This window comes from Carcharodon carcharias, chromosome 10, assembly GCF_017639515.1.
Source record: "Carcharodon carcharias isolate sCarCar2 chromosome 10, sCarCar2.pri, whole genome shotgun sequence".
Lineage (NCBI taxonomy): Eukaryota > Metazoa > Chordata > Chondrichthyes > Lamniformes > Lamnidae > Carcharodon > Carcharodon carcharias.
This window is the reverse complement of record NC_054476.1, coordinates 65,455,106-65,472,547: the sequence shown is the minus strand read 5'-3', so window position 1 is coordinate 65,472,547 and position 17,442 is coordinate 65,455,106. Positions and strand designations below refer to the sequence as shown.

General features: G+C 44.6%; 1 protein-coding gene across 7 annotated transcripts in view; it reads right to left on the bottom strand.

The window, feature by feature from the left end:
- The window catches only part of slc22a18 (solute carrier family 22 member 18), a 132,871-nt gene that overhangs the window by 59,193 nt on the left and 56,236 nt on the right, over nt 1-17,442 (bottom strand). For 6 of the 7 annotated variants that reach the window (XM_041197370.1, XM_041197376.1, XM_041197372.1 and 3 more), the window contains 3 exons: nt 13,957-14,072; nt 12,200-12,310; nt 4,225-4,325 (listed from right to left, as the gene is read on the bottom strand). In XM_041197370.1, coding sequence (XP_041053304.1) covers nt 4,225-4,325; nt 12,200-12,310; nt 13,957-14,072 — 328 coding nt within the window. The remainder of the gene's footprint in view (nt 1-4,224; nt 4,326-12,199; nt 12,311-13,956; nt 14,073-17,442) is intronic. The other variant, XM_041197371.1, reaches the window with a different exon arrangement.

Below are 17,442 nucleotides of genomic sequence, written 5' to 3'. Positions count from 1 at the left end.
CATGCTAGAGGTGCAACAACAGGTGGCGAAAATCAGATAGAGTTGCAAGAAGCAGTCAACAAACTATAGCGAAGGATGGAGCAGTCCATCTGCTTTCTGTCTTATCTCATGGCTCCAACATGTGAATGCCTTGAGGTCTCCATGGGAAGGGTGGTGGCCACCTTGGAGACCTTGGTCCAGCAGCTTCTGGCAGGCTTGCGCTCGGATCTGCACTCCATTGCTACTGGCATTAGTGGGATCCATCAGTGGCTAGGTGAGAGGTGGGGTGGGGCACCTTTTCTCCTCAAGGTGTGAGGCAGGGGCCCTTGGGCACCCACAGGAAGAAGGACCAGCAGCTGGAGACCTGAGGGCCATCCACTCAGGCAACTCCGCAAGTGTTCAGCTGATCCCAATCTCCTCTGGCTGCAACCCCATCACCTCCAGCTGTACAGGCCAAGGAGGATGCACCTGCCTCCCAGCAGGAGACCCAAAGCAGGCTGGGGCCCTCCAGAGGACACCTGCCAAAGTCATTAAAGACAACAGGGCGTAACAGTGAGCAGGCGGCCTTCACCTCTGCTGCAGATATTGGAGATCAACCCAAATGTAGCAGTAGGGTTAAAAAGATTAAGAAACCTGGATATCATTTTTGGGTCATGGGTGTTCACTTACTGTATATATCATGCACCTTTATAAATACACTTGCTGTTCATGATAATGGTCTCATCATTTGAATATGTCCTGCATTTGCATCTATGTGGCCTCTCATTGCAAGGGTGACCTAAGCTCCCATTCCATGATCACTTCCTTTTGTGAGCCTCACATGAATGTAGAGTCTAGCTGACTCATGTTAGTTACTCATCCCTTATCTAATGTCAGGGACCTGTGTCAACTATTTATTGAAAGTGACTGCAAATTGCAATGGGAAGTGATATTCATTAAAAGACACCATAGAGTTATGTATGCTCAGTTGCTTTGGAGGGTTACCACATCACATGTTGCCTCATCATCAAATAGCTGTCTTCATTGTTTGTGCCAATGCACAAGACCTGCAGCCATGATATTCTCTCTAGACATGTGCAAATCTCTGTGGCAGCAAGAAGTGTCTCATTCTGCAGGCCATAACTGCATCAAGTCCACTTGATGCAGAATATGTGCTGATGTGCTGCCTTTCACTTCCCAGAACAGCTAGGTACAGCTTTGGCTGCTGACCTTTCTAAAGGTTAGGGCCTGGTGAAACATGAGGGTTGGAGGCCCAAGTCCCAGTGCTGACATTGCTCTCGATGTTAGTGTTTGTAAAGGCCTTTCAGATCACTGGCATTCCCCTAAAGGACAGGAGAAATGCACTTGGGTACCCTTGCCTGCACTACAAGGTCCACAGAGCCCCAAGTCTGCCTTTACTCTCTCACCCTTATCTTTTGGCATCAGCCCAGGGATGATGACTGTCTTTTGCTCAGCTCCCTGGCCCCTGAATGAATGACCACAAAACTGTTTCACTTACCCACCACCACCTCCTCCCTCCCCACTGGCTCCACAAGTCTCTGTGGAGCTCATCCCTCTGGTATAAGCCTTTCCCCAACACCCCATTTATGAGTCTCTGTGCAACCCTTCCCTTATGTGCCACACTAACCGCCTTCCTTTCGTACCCTTAGAGTATGTGTACATCTCCTTCCCTTCATGCAAATCAAATCTCATTCACCCCCTTCTGTATCTGCCTTCTACTGTTACATGTCAGGTTCCAGCTTCCCCACCCCCAATCTTCCCTCTGCTTGCCATCTTTCCCCTGTCCACCTCAACCCTACCAAGCCCCCTTCACCCTCATGTCTCTGTCATCTCCACCCACCGACTCCATCACTATGCTGGTCTCTGTTTAAGACTGCAGCCCTGTTTGACACTCGCAGCACACAATGCTGTCCTGCCGGAGTAGCGCAGCAACCATGATGAGCAGACCAGATCAACACCCGAGGCAACCACAGTGAGCAACCCAGCTCAACATCTGAGGCAGCCGCCATGAGCAGCCCCACCATACACCCTCACCAGTGTGGGCTAACACTGGCATCGCTGAGGAGTCAAGAGCAGTGCTGTTGAAGTTTGACTTTGAATGTTGTACTCACCTCAAAGTCACAAGTGAAGTGAGGGTGGACAGCTGCGCATCACTTATATCTGATCTTGATTTAGACCGGTCTAATTTCTCACTGATGTGGCGCATAATTCGGAGGGGGAACGTAACTACACTTCAATAGTAACTCTGCCAAGTTACATTTTTAATGATTATTCATGACATACGCGTAAATGGTGTTCCTGACATGGATTGGCGGGAAAGACAACCAGTCATCATTCCATCATAGAAGTGGCAAGGGGAAAGTTCCAACTCGTTTTTCCGCCGGCAACAATCCGACTTTTGGCCACACTCCAAATTTTTCGCTCCACCTGCCATGAAATCCAGCACTGGTGGGACCGGAAAATTCCGCTCATTGTCTATTTATGCACGATTGAAATGTTCCCAAACACTAAACGACAATTTTATTCCTGGGATTCTTTTGTGGAACTTAGAGACATTGATTTGTTTTTAGAATGCTGACTTCTCAGGTATGTGTGGTTTCTGTGGCCCAAGTTATTTGCAATCCTTCAAGTATATGCAGAGAGAGAAGCAGAAAAGAGAGAGGTGAAAAAAAAGACTTGCATTTATATAGTGCCTTGCACAATATCAGGGTCTCCCAAGAGATTTACAGCCTGTGAAATTCTATTGAAGTGTAGTTACTGTTGCAGTATAGAAAGCATGGCAGCCCATTTACACACTGCAAGAAACCACAAAAACAATGAAATGAAAAAATGAAAGAGGAAAGAATGAATCAAATTCAATTTCAATACCACACCTCCCTTCACAAACACAGCCTAAACAAAGAATATTGGCACATCAAATTATAAGTAATATCTTGCATGAAACAGGTAAACCTCCACAGACACACACATATATATATATATATATAAATATATGATATTCAATTTGCAATCAACATCAGATATAGAAGCAGATAACAATATAGCTAAACGTGCACTCCACAGAGGGGAAATTAGCACATGGTCAATTCACTGTGGATGGTATCATGTAGTAGAATGAACAGTTCATCCTAGTGAAAATAGAATGTATTAGAACACTATCCCTCCATTTCTTTGACCTGTGTCTGTCTTTAACCCCAATTAATGGAATAAAAAACTCCTTTCTCTCTACTGCCAAAAAATGTTTGTGAAATGTGCTTGGGGCAATCTAACCTAGTTCCTAGACAATGTGGATCAACTTCTCATAACTTAGCCCTAAACTGCCAACCTCATTCAGTCAAACAAGAATTGTTACAGTGAAACTACAGGAATGTCACTCTGATACAGTAGGAGTACTCTACTGAAATTGGTATTAAGATTGAAAAGGGGATGTCCACTATTGTCCTTACTCACCATGTAAATGCATTCAAATGCACTTGCGCACGTATGAATAATGATCAGGGGTAGGAACAGTGATCAACTTTTCGCCTTCTTAGTCCAGGTACATTGGGAGCAGTTGTACTATTGCTATTACTGCCTGGCTGATGCTGGATTCAGCAAAGGCCAGATATTGATCTGGAATCTTTCTGGGCTATACCCCTCTCACAAAGAAGTCACCAGGAATCCTGGGCAGTCCACGGTGCCATGTTTTCTGGGTGCCCCTGTGCTGGCACTTCCATCAAGGGGCACCTTTCCTCTTCACTTAAATAATCCTGCCTAGCCTGTTCCTACTTCTACTGAATGCCAGGCTCTGCTACTCCTCCAAGGCAAGTTGTGCAAGCCCCTGGACAGTGTTAAAGGGGCAGAGACTTGCTGATCCAAGTCTCTTTTTCCTCTTGAGACAAAGGGAATATTCAGGAAAATTGATCCTAATGATTCACTATTTGCATTCTTTGTAGGCAAAGCCAGAGAATTGCAGAGGAAGATAAGACTGATCCTTTGCTCATGCCACAAAGGAAAACTGAAAATTTACCAGTGATGCTTTGAACATAAACTGTGATACTTAATCTTACTAAGATTGTCCCATATAACCTTTGGACATTAAACAGAACTTTGTTATATTGTTACCATATAAAACCCAGCTACGGCACAGGTATTTTGATGCCCTAAAGATACAGTAAGTATTTCTAATGTATCGTGCCAGGTAGTGCGGGAGCAACCCCCAGTACTGCTCTGCGCTGCCGGAGAGAGTATCATAATGTTCCTTACCATTTGCAACGCACCAATGTAAGCCATGAGGTAGCCATTGTGCTCCGCCTCCAGTTTGAAATGGCCCATAGCAACAACTGAAAACATACTTTGGAATACTCCTGCAACAGAACATGAAAACCAAGTCATTCAAGGTCTCAATATCTTTCAGGTGTACAAAATTAAGTAGCTATTTTTTGGAGGATAGCTTTCAATACAAAAAAGTTCTCCAACTAATCAAAATGAGATTTGGAGTGGTCCTTAACCTTGTGCAGACAACCACACACTTACATTTTGCTTGGGCTTGGCCTAAATAGCCAAGTGGTTATGGTACTGGGCTTGTAACCCCAAGATCAAGAGTTCAAATCTCACAATGGCAAACTATGAAACAATGTAACTTCATCTGAAACAGATGGAAACGTGTTTGTACTCGAAAGAGTTACATTTTACTTGGACCGCCCAAATAATTTAGAATCAATTTATCAAGGAGTTTGCGTGTCCTCAACATTGCTGTTCTATCACAACACTGTAGTGGTAAAACATGAGGGTGAGAAAAGCCCTGTTGAATGAGTTTCAAATTGAGTACTTCCACATACTTCACAAGCAGATGAGTGACTAATAGGATTACCATTGCAGTTTTGATTTGTTTTGGCTAATCTCTAGGAGGCTTCCAATAGCACTGGAGGTGTCCATCAAAAGAGCGCCAATTACTTAGCTAGAAAATGCTGTAAAATAGGAAACCACAGAAGTTGAGTTGTCATTCAGTCTAGCAGAATCAGACAGACTAGAAGGTTCAATTAAGAGTGAGTTGATGGAAGGATGATAAATTGGTATGGATGCTAGAAATCCAACCTTGTACTCCTTGGAGGGTAGGAAAAATTAGCCACAGTTCCTGCTCCCAATCACTATCCAATGAGCTCTGTTAGAAAGTGCATGTTAGTGAAGACAGCAATGGGCTCAGCTGCAATTCTTTCCATGGTGGAAGAGTCTGCCAACACTTGGCTTTATGCTGCTGGAGACATTGGGGCTAAAAGAAGCCAGGGACAGTTATCAGTCCAATGAAGCTGACTTGTACAGCTGCCGTCGTCTCAGTGAAGCTGGCGTTAGGGACAAAGAAAAGGCCATGTGCAGTGGGATTCTGCTCAGAGCAGCTAGAGAGCTGGAATCATGCTGGTAACTAGATGCTGAGGTGCAGCCTTATGAATCTAGTTTAGCTCACTGGAGCCTCAGGAGAGATTTAGCAACTGGGAGGCAAGCAGTCTTAGGGGCAGTCTGAATTCAAGTGGCTTTTGAGGGAAATCAGAGGCTAGATATTCAAAAGAAGAGGAGCTGAAATCCCTCAAGAGGAAGACAGAGTTTTAAAGAATTTTTGTAACTCACTGATGTCTGGGTGAGTTGCTGAGAAAATTATGGAGACCCGTCTTGATTGTGTCTGCCATTTAATGTGCAGTTTGTGTTGTGTTCGGCCACAGTTTGTTTGTTAATTCATGTTTACCTCATGTTAATTCTGGATGTTAGAGTATAAGATAGATAGTGTTGACTGCTGAATTTTGTATAGTAAAAGTTCTATTTGTTTAAAACCGTGGAATCTTGTGGCTTTATTCTCTTAGTAAACAACTGGAATTTCAAATTTTGTCTAGTTAACAAAAAAAGTTACTAGTTCCTAACCAGATTGCAACAAATTTTGGGGTTTCCACAGGACTGTAACAAAATTTGGGGGTCTGGGTTGAGATTGTAACACTCACCATAACGAATGACCACTTGGGGGTGATAATGAAAAGGGAGGGAGAAGGGGATGAGTGGAAGGGGGAGAAATCAACACCCAAGGGTATAGCAGATAACTGAAAATTATAAGAATCTTTTGGGGAGGCAGTATTCTATAATTTGGGTTAAGATATTGCAGTGACATGGACACTCATCTGTAGTTGCCACAATGTAACTAGTCGCCATGAAAGTGCCAATGATTAATTTCAAGGCAATTATTTCCAGGCACCTTAAAGGGGTTATTCCAGGGCCAGCCTAACAATCAATTGAGATTGTGTTCAGGTCACAGAGAATTTGTAAAGGACTGTTCCTTGGGAGACTTGCAGAGACCTTCTCAGGGGAGGCGATGGTATTGTTGCTGGACTAGTAGTCCAGAAACTCAGGGCAATGCTCTGGGGGCTTGGGCAGATGGTGGAATTTGAATTCAATAAAAATCTGGAATTAAAAGTCTAATGATGACCATGAAATCATTATCGATTGTTGTGAAGACCCATTTGGTTCACTAATGTCTTTTAGGGAAGAAAATCTGCTGTCCTTACCTGGTCTGGCCTACATGTGTAAGACCAGAGTGGTTGATTCTTAAATGCCCTCTGAACAAGGGCAATTAGGGATTGGCAATAAATGCTCGCCTAGCCAGCGATGCCCAAATCCCATGAATTGATTAAAAAAGTACGAACAGCAAGATAAACTCCCAACAATTTTTTTGACATTTTCGGGGTGCTTAGCCCCAGCAGTGCTCCAGTTATCTCATCAAGTGCCATTCTTTATGGGTCAACCTACACTATATTTGTCAGAAGTGCTATTGTCCAGCATGGGCCTGATCTTGCCCTCAATTATCATCCACACAAGTCTACTTTACACCAGAAGTCATTGCATTCTGATCAAAATTGAGAAATCTGGTTGATTTTAGTTTCTCTCCTATTCCCTTCATGTCCTCTCTGAGCTCAACTAGTCAGAGACCTACCTCTTGCTCCCTAGACCTTGTTCCTATAACCACCCAAGTTGCCTTCTTAGCTCCTCCTGTTAGTTGATATTATTACCAGCTCTCTCTCCTCTGGTATTGTTCCTCCTTCAAATCATCATCACCTCTCTGCACAAAAAATCAACCCCATGACCTCTCATTTTTTCAAACAACCACCACTTCGCCAACCTCCCTTCCTTCGCCATAATTATTAAACATTTTGTCATCTCCCAAATCTCTGCTCCTCTTTCCTGGAACCATACTTGCTCCCACCAGGTTCCAGCCTCACCAAAGTCTTATCAAAGTAACAAATTACATCCTAGTTAACAGGTACAAAAGTAAAATAACTCTCCTCATTGGTCTGCAACTTTTGACACGGTTTACCTCGCAATTCTGCTCCAATGTCCCTCCATTGTCATCCAGCTGGGTGGGATTGCATGTGCTTGGTTCCATTCTTATGCATCCAGTTGCAGCCGACAAATCACCTGGCTTTTCTTACTGCTCCTGCACTGTTACCCCTGGTGTCCCCCAAACGATCTATTCTTGCCCCCCTTGCAATTTCTCATCAAAAAGCTCTCCCTCAGCAACATAGGGCAGAATTTTACATCCCTAGGTGGGCATGTGCCTGACCAGGTTGGGCATAAAATTGTGCAAGATGGCCTCGGGCAAGCATCCCAACATCATCGCGCACATGGAAGCCGTCCACAACAATTAAGCGGGCAATTAAACCCATTAATGGCGCAGTCGTCTCCGATTTTTCATGGCCCATCCAACCTTACGGTTGGTGGATGGGCAAATTGGCCAGGTGGCCTTTACATTTTTCATGAAACCTCATCCAAGGATGGGATGAAATTTCTGTTATGAAATAAAATAAAAATAAATATCTGTGGACAACATTTTTATTAGGTACATTTTCGGGTGCTTGATTGTGATGCACGGACTTTTTTTGCAGCTTTTTTAAACCTTTATTTCATCATTTGAAGGTCTGCAGCTCCCTGAGGCAGCTGTTCTGCCTTCAGGGAGCTCTCTCGCAGCGCTCACCCACACCCGCAGTGATGCCCTTTTTCTGCTCCCGCCCCGGAAGCGCTGAGCTTTTCAGCCCGTGTTTCATGCTGGCTGGCTGTTAATCGGCCAACCAGCATGAAATCGCGGTCGGGGGCCGATTGCAGTTGGTGGTCTGTTTCTGAGCCACTCCCAGGCCCACCAATCGCACACGCCCACCAAAGATAAAATTCAGGCCATCATCTGAAAACAGTTTCCACATATATGCTGATGATACCCAATTCTACCTCACCTCCGCCTCTCGACACCTCCACAGTTTCTAAAATGTCAGTACTGGATTTTTAAAAATTCATTCATGGGATGTGGGATTCGCTGGCTGGGGCAGCATTTATTGCCCATCCCTAGTTGCTCTTGAGAAAGTGATGGTGAGCTACCTTCTCAAAACCACTGTAGTCCATGTGGTGTAGGTACATCCACAGTGCTGTTAGGAAGGCAGTTCCAGGATATTGACCCAGTGACAGTGAAAGAACGGTGATATAGTTCCAGGTCAAGATGATGAATGGCTTGCAGGTGAACCTCCACGCGTTCCCATGTGTCTGCTGTCCTTGTCCTTCTAGATGGTAGTGGTCATGGGCTTGGAAGGTGCTGTCTTGTAGATGGTACACACTGTTGCCACTGTGCGTCAGTGGTGGAGAGAATGTTTGTGGATGGCGTGCCAATCAAGCGGGTTGCTTTGTCCTGGATGGTGTCAAGCTTCTTGAGTGTTGTTGGAGCTGCACTCATCCAGGCAAGTGGAGAGTATTCCATGACACTCCTAACTTGTGCCTTGTAGATGATGAGCAGGCTTTGGGAAGTCAGGAGGCAAGTTACTTGTTGCAGAATTCCTAGCCTCTGACTTGCTCTTGTAGCCACACAGTATTTTCTATGGCTAGTCCAGTTCAATTTCTGGTCAATGGTAATCACCAGGATATTGATAGTTGGGGTTCAGTGATGGTAAGTGCCATTGAATGTCAAGGGGCGATGCCAGGTTCGCTCTTGTTGGTGGTGGGTCAATGCCTAGCACCTTTGTGGCATGAATGTTACTTGCCACTTGTCAGCCCAAGTCTGGAAATTGTCCATGTCTTACTACATTTGGACATGGGCTGCTTCAGTATCTGAGGAGCTACAAATGGTGCTGAACATTATGTAATCGTCAGCAAACATCCCCCACTCCTGACCTAATGCTGGAAGGAAGGTCATTGATAAAGCAGCTGAAGATGGTTGGGCCAAGGACCTTATCCTGAGGAACTCCTGCAGTGATGTCCTAGAGCTGAGATGACTGACCTCTAACAACCACAACCATCTTCCTTTGTGTTAGGTGTGATTCCAACCAGCAGAGAGTTTTCCCTCTGTTTCCGATTGACTCCAATTTTGCTGGGGCTCCCTGATGCCACACTCAGTCAAATGCTGCCTTGATGTCAAGGGCAGTCACTTTCACCTCACCTCTTGAGTTCAATTCTTTTGTCCATGTTTGAACCAAGGCTGTAATGAGGTCAGGAGCTGAGTGGCTGTGGTGGAACCCAAACTGATGTCAGTGAGCAGGTTAATAGCACTGTTGATGATTCGATCCATTACTTTACTGATGATCAAGAGTAGACTGATGGGGAGGTATTTGGCTGGGTTGGATCTGTCCTGCTTTTTGTGCACAGGACCTATCTAGGCAATTTTCCACATAGCCGGGTAGATGCCACTGTTGTACCTGAGATGATATTTCCTCCAATTAAATATTGGGAAGACAGAAGTCATTGTTTTCAGTCCCCGTCACCAACTCCATTACCTTGCCATCAACTCCATTCTTCTCTCAGGTAACCGTCCGGGTCCAGACTGTTTGCAACCTTGGTATTATACTTGATCCCTATATGGGTTTTTCACCACTTATCCACACCGTCACAAAGATTGCCTATTCACCTACATCCGTTAACATTGCCTAACTTCAGCTGCTGAAATCCTCAGCTATGCCTTTGTTACTTCTGGACTTGACTATTCCAATGCAATCCTGACCTGTCTCCTCAGTTTTACTTTCCACAAACTCAAGGTCATTCAAAACTCCACAACCCATGTCCTAACTCACAACAAGTCCTGCTCATCAATCTCTCTGAGCTTGCTGACTTACATTGGCTCTCGGTTAAGCAACACCTCAAGTTTAATATTCTTAACATTGTTTTCAAATTCATCCATGGCAGCTATAAGATTGGGATCTCCTCAAGCCTGACAGCCACATTCCCCCAACCACTCATCTTTCCTTCTCTCTCCCCCACCTAGGGCCCAGGAGAGGGGGTTACAGGCAGTGTCAAACACTGGGGCCCAGGCTTGTGGTTCTCAAGTTGCCAGTCAGAGCTTCAGACCTTAAAGACCGGTTTAAAAAATTCCGGTGTGTCAGGCTGCACAATCCAATTTTTTAAATATACAGCTGGTCTGTCAGTGTTAGTTCAGTTTCACCAATTGCTGCGAGACTGCTTCCAATTTTCAGTCAGCATCAGGTTCTGATTTTTTTTTTAAAAAGCCTGCTAGAAATCCACAAAACTTGCTGAAGGTCAGCAGCAGCAGCAGCTGTCAAGAGAGTGTTCTCAGTTTAAAAACGGCTAGTGAAATCCCATCAACCTTAGAAACAATTGGTAGAGTGTGTGTGGGGGATTGCGGGGGTGGAGATTGGGGGATAAGGTGAGGGGGAGATTAGGGGCTGGGTTAGAGGGGTGGATGGGAGTGAGGGAGGGGGAAGGTTGGGGAATGGGTAGGAGGTTGGAGAGGAGTCAGGGGAGGTTGGTAGGATTGGAGGGGGGCTGAGGGTAGGTCACTTTTAAGGTTTAGTACCACAAAATTAAATACTTTACACTTCTCAAATTCTCTTTTGGATTCAAACCAGCATATAAATAGCAGTTCTTACCATAAAAGGCCTTTATAAAAACCCAATGTTATGATTTAAGTACTTCCAGAAATGAGCTGGAGAAGGTGCCTCCATTTTGAAGTATCTTCTCTCTTACTGACCTTCCATTGCAGGTTGCTGCTCCTTTCAAGCTGCAAGGCCTCTGCTTGGCCCTCCAGCTTCGAGAGCCTGCTCACCATTCTTAATTAAACATGAACCTGCTCTCTAGCCATTAATTGGCTACTCTGGAGAAAATCACAGGTTTCACCTGGCAGCGGGTTTCCAAAAGGCATTTGATAAGATGCCACATATAAAGTTACAGCTATCCCTTGTTTAGCACTCTTAATGTGTTCTTAAAAAATGGTGTGCCAAACGAAAATGTGCAGAACAAAAATCATTTTCTCAACAAGCAACAATGTACTAAGGGTGGGTTACATTCGTGATCTGCAATTTTTACATTAAAAACCTATTGGCTGCCTTGAACTTACCTGGCCCAAAATCCTCTTTCAACTTACTAACTTACCTCCCACTGACCACTTCCCGCCACCCACTCAGCAGCCCTCTCACTCCCCCCTGTTCCCTTCTGCTTGCTGTTTCTCTCTTCCGACCCCGCACTCGCTCCCATTCCCAAACTCACTTGCTCTCCCTTGCTCATTGCCCCCATCTGGACCCCTCCTCTGCTTCCATCTAGCCATCCCTCACCCAAGCCTTCACTCACAGTGAGGCTTTGGGAGAGGGGCAGCAAGCAGGAAGCAGCGAGGAGTTGGGAGAGTGAAGCAGTAAGTGGGATGGTGTGAAAGGGACAGTGAGTGCATGACGGGAAGCGATTTTGTGGGAGAATCTAGATCTAGGGATCATAGTTTCAGAATAAGATGCCGCCCATTTAAGATGGGGATGAGGTGGAATTTCTTCTCTCAGATGGTTTTGAATCGTTGGAATTCTCTACCCTAGAGGGCAGTGGCAGCTGGGTCATTGAATATATTGAAGACTGAGATAAACAGATTCTTGAACCATAGGGGAGTCAAGGGTTATGGGGAACAGAAAAGAAAGTGGATTTAAGGTTATGATCAGATCAGCCATGATCTTATTGAAAGGCAGAGCAGGTTCGAGGGGCTGTATGGCTGACTCCAGCTACCTATTTCTTATCTTATGTTCATCAAATGAGCTTTACGTTGAGAAGGAAAAAAAATTGAAAAATACAAGCAGTGTTACTATACTGTAAATGTTTGTAACTCAACATCATGATATCTATTGTATATAAACTTGCACAAAGTGCAAGGAGATGCAGTGATTGTTATAACGCATGTTAAGAAACAAGAGGCTGAGTGACTCCTTTACATTCAAACAGGTACACTAAGATGGCTTACCCATTGGCAGTCCAGTGATGGTTTTAATAGCAAGAATTCCTGCAACTCCAGGGATGCTCAGTAGTCTTAAGATTTCTTTCACACTGAAGATGCTCCTACTGTGAGCTGTTTCTAAAACAAAAGTGAGTATGTTACTGCTCAGTGTTATGCCCCTTGCTTCACACACATATTTTCACTAGTGTTTTTTTTTTGCTGCACAACCTCCTCAGCTCAGTTTTCTTTCCTTTTCTTACATGTCTCAGTATAATCCAAGGATTGTACTTGTGACTTTCTATTCTGTGTGGTTTAGTGTTATAACTCACAAGGCTTTTGGGGAAGTTGCTCATTATTTTTTAAACAATCATTTCTGCAGGCACTGGGGGAGGAGGAAGATTACCTCATTTGCTCACAGAAAATAAAAAAAAATCTCCTGAGGCTCCCTAAACAAAGCTGCCAAAGTAGTGCCAATTGATACTAAATAATGTCCACTTGTACGTACCAGGGATTGATCTGAGATTGCCCAAACTCAATTTATGAGATCCAAACAGTCGTCACAAAGCAGAGACTTTCATTTTGTTATACTGGGCTGGGCACAAATCCACAATTCACAGGCGAAAAGGACTATGTATACGCATCTATGCTGCTTACTATCCCTGCACTAGAGATTTATTGTCAATACGATTATTGCTTGTCTTATTAAGAAAAAAATCAGGTTTTTCCAATGACTCACTGTATAAAGAAGCTGACGCAACAGTACTGAGCCATACAAACCTAAACATAGAAGCATGAGTAGACCATACAGTTCCTTGAGCTGCTCCTCCATTCAATTAGATCATGACTGATCTGTACCTCGAACTCACTGAACCACCTGTGATCCATATTCCCTGGTACCTTTACCTAACAAAAATCTATTAACCTTAGTCTTAAAAGTTTCAATTGACCCAGCATCCGCAGACATTTGGAAGGGAGAGTTCTAGATTCCTACTACCCTTTGTGTGAAAACATCCCACGTTCAATTCCCATTCTCTGTCAAGGTAGCTGATCAAAGACAAGAGTTCAGCTGAGGCATTGCAACTGGCCTCTGCACTGTTTAGGGGAGGGCGGAGCAGGGAGGTGGGGTGGGGGGGAGGAGGGGGGTGGGGAGACGGGGAGGAAAGGACTTGTTCAGTAATCATATTCTTGATTGCTCCATTCAACTCCTGCTGGACAGTACCAGTGAACAGATGTCCGTCCACATGTATTGCCTGGTAGGTATTGCATAGTACAGATTAGGCTTCAATGGATTTCCATGATAGATTAAAACAGGGGAAATAGCTTACTCTGACAAGTGGGTCATTAACCAGAGGTCATAGGTTTAAAATAACTGGTAAATGAACTGGAGGGGAAATGAGGAGAAATTGTCTCATAGAGGGATGTTAAGATCCAGAATGCACTACATGAAAAAGTGGTGCAATCAGATATCATAGAAATGTTCAAAAGGACATATACTTGAAGAGGACTAATTAAAAGGGTTATGGGGGAAAAAACCTGGGGTATAGAAATAAATTAGCTTTTTCAAATAGCCAGCTCAGGCACAACAGCCTTTTGTCCTGTAAGACTATAAACTATCAGAGAGAATCTAATGCCTATGGAATCATGCTTTACTGCAAATCAAAGTCTCCAGGACTGGAAGATTAAGAGAGAAGACAGCAAAAGCAGAAAAAGAGGACAGAAATATGATTGTAGAAAGACTTTTCATGTTTAGATATATACTGTGACATACACAAACTTCAACTGACCTGGTTTATTTTCCTTTGTCGAAGTCACAGGTTTGGTATGAGCTGGGATGTATTTCATTACTACAACAGTGTTAAGGACAGATCCAGCTGCTGCAGCATAGGCTGCAAATGGCTCCCTGAATGAGGCAACAAAAGTTAGATCAACATCATAAGTTTGCATCAAACACCTGTAATCAATTAATGTATTTACTTTCTTCACTTTAATTAAGATTCAGGAAGAGACATCTAATTCAGATATCAAAAGAGGTTTCTTTTTTGATACAAAAGCAAAAAACTGCGGATGCTGGAAGTCCAAAACAAAAACAGAATTGCCTGGAAAAACTCAGCAAGTCTGGCAGCATCGGCAGAGAAGAAAAGAGTTGACGTTTCAAGTCCTCATGACCCTTCAACAGAACTGATTGAATGTTAGAAGAGGGGTGAAATATAAGCTGGTTTAAGGTGGTGGTGGTGGGGGATTGGGGGTGGGGGGGGGGGGTGGGGGAGAAGTGGGCGGGGGAGTGGTGTGGTTGTAGGGACAAGCAAGCAGTGATAGGAGGAGATAATCAAAAGATGTCACAGACAATGGAACAAAGAAGTGTTGAAGGTGGTGATATTATCTAAACGAATGTGCTAATTAAGAATGGATGGCAGGGCACACAAGGTACAGCTCTAGTGGGGGTGGGGTGGAAAGACTAGCCCGGCATACAAGATTTAAAAATAATGGAAATAGGTGGGAAAAGAAAAATCTATATAAATTATTGGAAAAAACAAAAGGAAGGGGGAAGAAACGGAAAGGGGGTGGGGATGGAGGAGGGAGTTCAAGATCTAAAGTTGTTGAACTCAATATTCAGTCCGGAAGGCTGTAAAGTGCCTAGTCGGAAGATGAGGTGCTGTTCCTCCAGTTTGCATTGGGCTTCACTGGAACAATGCAGCAAGCCAAGAGAGCAGGGTGGAGTGTTAAAATGGCAAGCGACAGGGCGGTTTGGGTCATTCTGGCGGACAGACTGCAGGTGTTCTGCAAAGCGGTCGCCCAGTTTACGTTTGGTCTCTCCAATGTAGAGGAGACCGCATTGGGAGCAACGAATGCAGTAGACTAAGTTGGGGGAAATGCAAGTGAAATGCTGCTTCACTTGAAAGGAGTGTTTGGGCCCTTGGATGGTGAGGAGAGAGGAAGTGAAGAGGCATCTTTTGCGTGGGCATGGGGAGGTGCCATAGGTAGGGGTTGAGGAGTAGGGGGTGATGGAGGAGTGGACCAGGGTGTCCCGGAAGAAACGATCCCTATGGAATGCCGCCGGGGGGGGGTGAGGGGAAGATATGTTTGGTGGTGGCATCATGCTGGAGTTGGCGGAGGATGATCCTTTGAATGCGGAGACTGGTGGGGTGATAAGTGAGGACAAGGGGGACCCTATCATGTTTCTGGGAGGGAGGAGAAGGCGTGAGGGCAGATGCGCGGAAGATGGGCTGGACATGGTTGAGGGCCCTGTCAACGACCGTGGGTGGAAAACCTCGGTTAAGGAAGAAGGAGGACATGTCAGAGGAACTGTTTTTGAAGGTAGCATCATCAGAACAGATGCGACGGAGGCGAAGGAACTGAGAGAATGGGATGGAGTCCTTACAGGAAGCGGGGTGTGAGGAGCTGTAGTCGAGGTAACTGTGGGAGTCGATAGGCTTGTAATGGATATTGGTGGACAGTCTATCACCAGAAATTGAGACAGAGTGGTCAAGGAAGGGAAGGGAAGTGTCAAAGATGGACCTCGTGAAAATGATGGAGGGGTGGAAATTGGAAGCAAAATTAATAAATTTTTCCAAGTCTCGACGAGAGCATGAAGCAGCACCGAAGTAATCATCGATGTACCGGAGAAAGAGTTGTGGGACCGGGCCGGAGTAGGAATGGAACAAGGAATGTTCCACATACCCCATAAAGAGACAGGCATAGCTGGGGCCCATGCGGGTACCCATAGCCACACCTTTTATTTGGAGGAAGTGAGAGGAGTTAAAGGAGAAATTGTTCAGTGTGAGAACAAGTTCAGCCAGACGGAGGAGAGTAATATTGGATGGGGATTGTTCGGGCCTCTGTTCAAGGAAGAAGCTAAGATCCCTCAGACCATCCTGGTGGGGGATGGAGGTGTAGAGGGATTGGATGTCCATGGTGAAGGGGAAGCGGTTGGGGCCAGGGAACTGGAAATTGTTGATGTGATGTAAGGTGTCAGAGGAATCACGGATGTAGGCGGGAAGGGACTGGACAAGGGGAGAGAGAAGGGAGTCAAGATAACGAGAAATGAATTCCGTGGGGCAGGAGCAGGCTGACACGATCGGTCTACCGGGACAGTTCTGTTTGTGGATTTTGTGTAGGAGGTAGAAGCGGGCCATCCAAGGTCGGCCGACTATCAGGTTGGAAGCTGTGGGAGGAAGATCTCCAGAGGAGATGAGGTCAGTGACAGTCCTGGAAACAATGGCTTGATGTTCAGTGGTGGGGTCATGGTCCAGGGAGAGGTAAGAGGAAGTGTCTGCAAGTTGATAGTTGTTTTTTTTATTCATTCATGGGATGTGGGCGTCGCTGGCCAGCATTTATTGCCCATCCCTAATTGCCCTTGTTCAGAGTGCATTTAAGTGTCAACCACATTGCTGTGGTCTGGAGTCACATGTAGGCCAGACCAGGTAAGAACAACAGATTTCCTTCCCTAAAAGGCATTAATGAACCAGGTGGGTTTTTACAACAATCAACAATGGTTTCATGGTCATCATTAGACTTTTAATTGCAGATTTTTTATTTAATTCAAATTCCACCATCTGCCATGGTGGGATTCAAACCCGGGTCCCCAGAGCATTACCCTAGGTCGCTGGATTACTAGTCCAGTGACAATACCACTACGCCATCACTTCCCCTGAGGGCAAAGGGACCTTTGAGCTAAATCATGTTGGTTTGCTGAGTTAGAATTGGTGTTGACTGCATTAATATAAGAAGCAGGGATTTCCTATAATCTGAACAAGTTCATTTTTCTTAACCCATTGTTTTATGTAACCTACAATCCATTTATTTGGAAATGCGAGTTTTTAGATCAGTACATACACTGATGCAGGTCCCCAAGGTGTATGGTCAGAACCTAGCCTTGGTGCATTTTGCACAATATGCTTTACTCAAAGTTTTAAGTACTATTTGTCAAACGTACACTTTGGAATTTAATATAATTAGGTTTAATGGAAATTCTCTGGTTCAAAAGAATGAATAGATTAAAAACAGGGGTTAGCTTTAGTCCTGCCATTTTTCCAGGTTCTGGTATACAATTAGCCTAATTGGCTTCCTTTTTATAACATTATGTTACGCTACATGATCAGAAATGGTGCCATTCCCACTTTATGCAAAGAGCAGCAGAAAATGATGGAGCTTGGATGCAATACCTTATATTGTTGTAAAACATGCAAGGAACTTCAAAGGAACTGTATAAAGCAAAATTAGGCATAAGCTACGTAAGGGCAGATGACCAAAAGCTTGGTCAAAGATATAGA